We start from the raw sequence: 1,007 nt of genomic DNA on the forward strand, positions 1-1,007 counted from the left end.
TTTATCAACCCTTTTCTTTCTTTCTTGTTTTGATCTTAGTTCCGTTGAATTTCACTGTAATGGTGTGAATTGAAAGAACTTTGAGGCTCCGTGTTGTGTTTGTACTATTTTGGAAATTTTCTCAGTATATTTGCTATTCACTTTACATTAAATAATATGTTAGTACTATCATAATTTATAGAATTCCTCTTGGGAAAAATCTCTCAAAGCCTATTGTTAATCTGAGAACATGGCTAATGGCAAACCTTCCCGTAGAAGTCATAAACTATGCTGTGCTGTAACAGCAATTTTCTTTGTTATCATTGTCATTGTTATCGTAACCTTGTTCTTTACCATCTTCAAGCCTAAAGACCCCAAAATTTCCCTCTACCCTGAAGGCATAAAAAACATTGACTTCTCAGCCTTAACACCTAATGTCACATTGTCATTAGGCACTGTTGTTGCAATTGAGAACCCAAACTATGGAAGCTTCAAGTACAAAAACACCACATCTTATGTTACTTATCATGGGGAAGTTGTGGGTGAAGCTCCAATTGAGCAAAGATACGTGCCTGCACGCCACAAGCTTAACATTACAACTTCTGTGGAGCTTAAGGCTGGTAAATTGCTAATCAATCCCCATTTATTATCTGATTTTGCTGGTGGGAGCTTGAATTTGACTTCAACAGCCGTGTTGCCTGGGAAAGTGATAGTGCTAAACATCTTCAAGTTCCATGCCACCGTTTATAACAGTTGTAATATTTCTGTTTTTATTAGTCCTCAGAAAGTTGAGTCCATGTGCAAGACCAAACTCAAGTTATAATTTTTGTTGTTATTCATTCATTTTCCTGCATATTTCTTTATCATCTTGTAATCACATAAAAAAAAAAAATGGCAATCCAAGGAACTCATCATGGTCTCTCTCAATCAAACTCGTACATCATCTTAAAGTTTCAGTTTTTATAACCTCAGACTACTACTATAAAGGTTAGACCTTTTTGTAGTGATACTCTGGTTATGTAATTTAT

General features: G+C 35.3%; 1 protein-coding gene across 1 annotated transcript; it reads left to right on the forward strand.

Annotated features, from left to right (window-relative positions):
* The first annotated feature begins 229 nt into the window (after window positions 1-229).
* On the forward strand, window positions 230-802 carry LOC115961089. The gene has a single exon (XM_031080130.1). The coding sequence runs from the start codon at window positions 230-232 to the stop codon at window positions 800-802; it is 573 nt and encodes a 190-aa protein (XP_030935990.1).
* Window positions 803-1,007: the final 205 nt, after the last annotated feature.

Source organism: Quercus lobata, chromosome 9 (assembly GCF_001633185.2).
Source record: "Quercus lobata isolate SW786 chromosome 9, ValleyOak3.0 Primary Assembly, whole genome shotgun sequence".
In the NCBI taxonomy this organism is placed as follows: domain Eukaryota; kingdom Viridiplantae; phylum Streptophyta; class Magnoliopsida; order Fagales; family Fagaceae; genus Quercus; species Quercus lobata.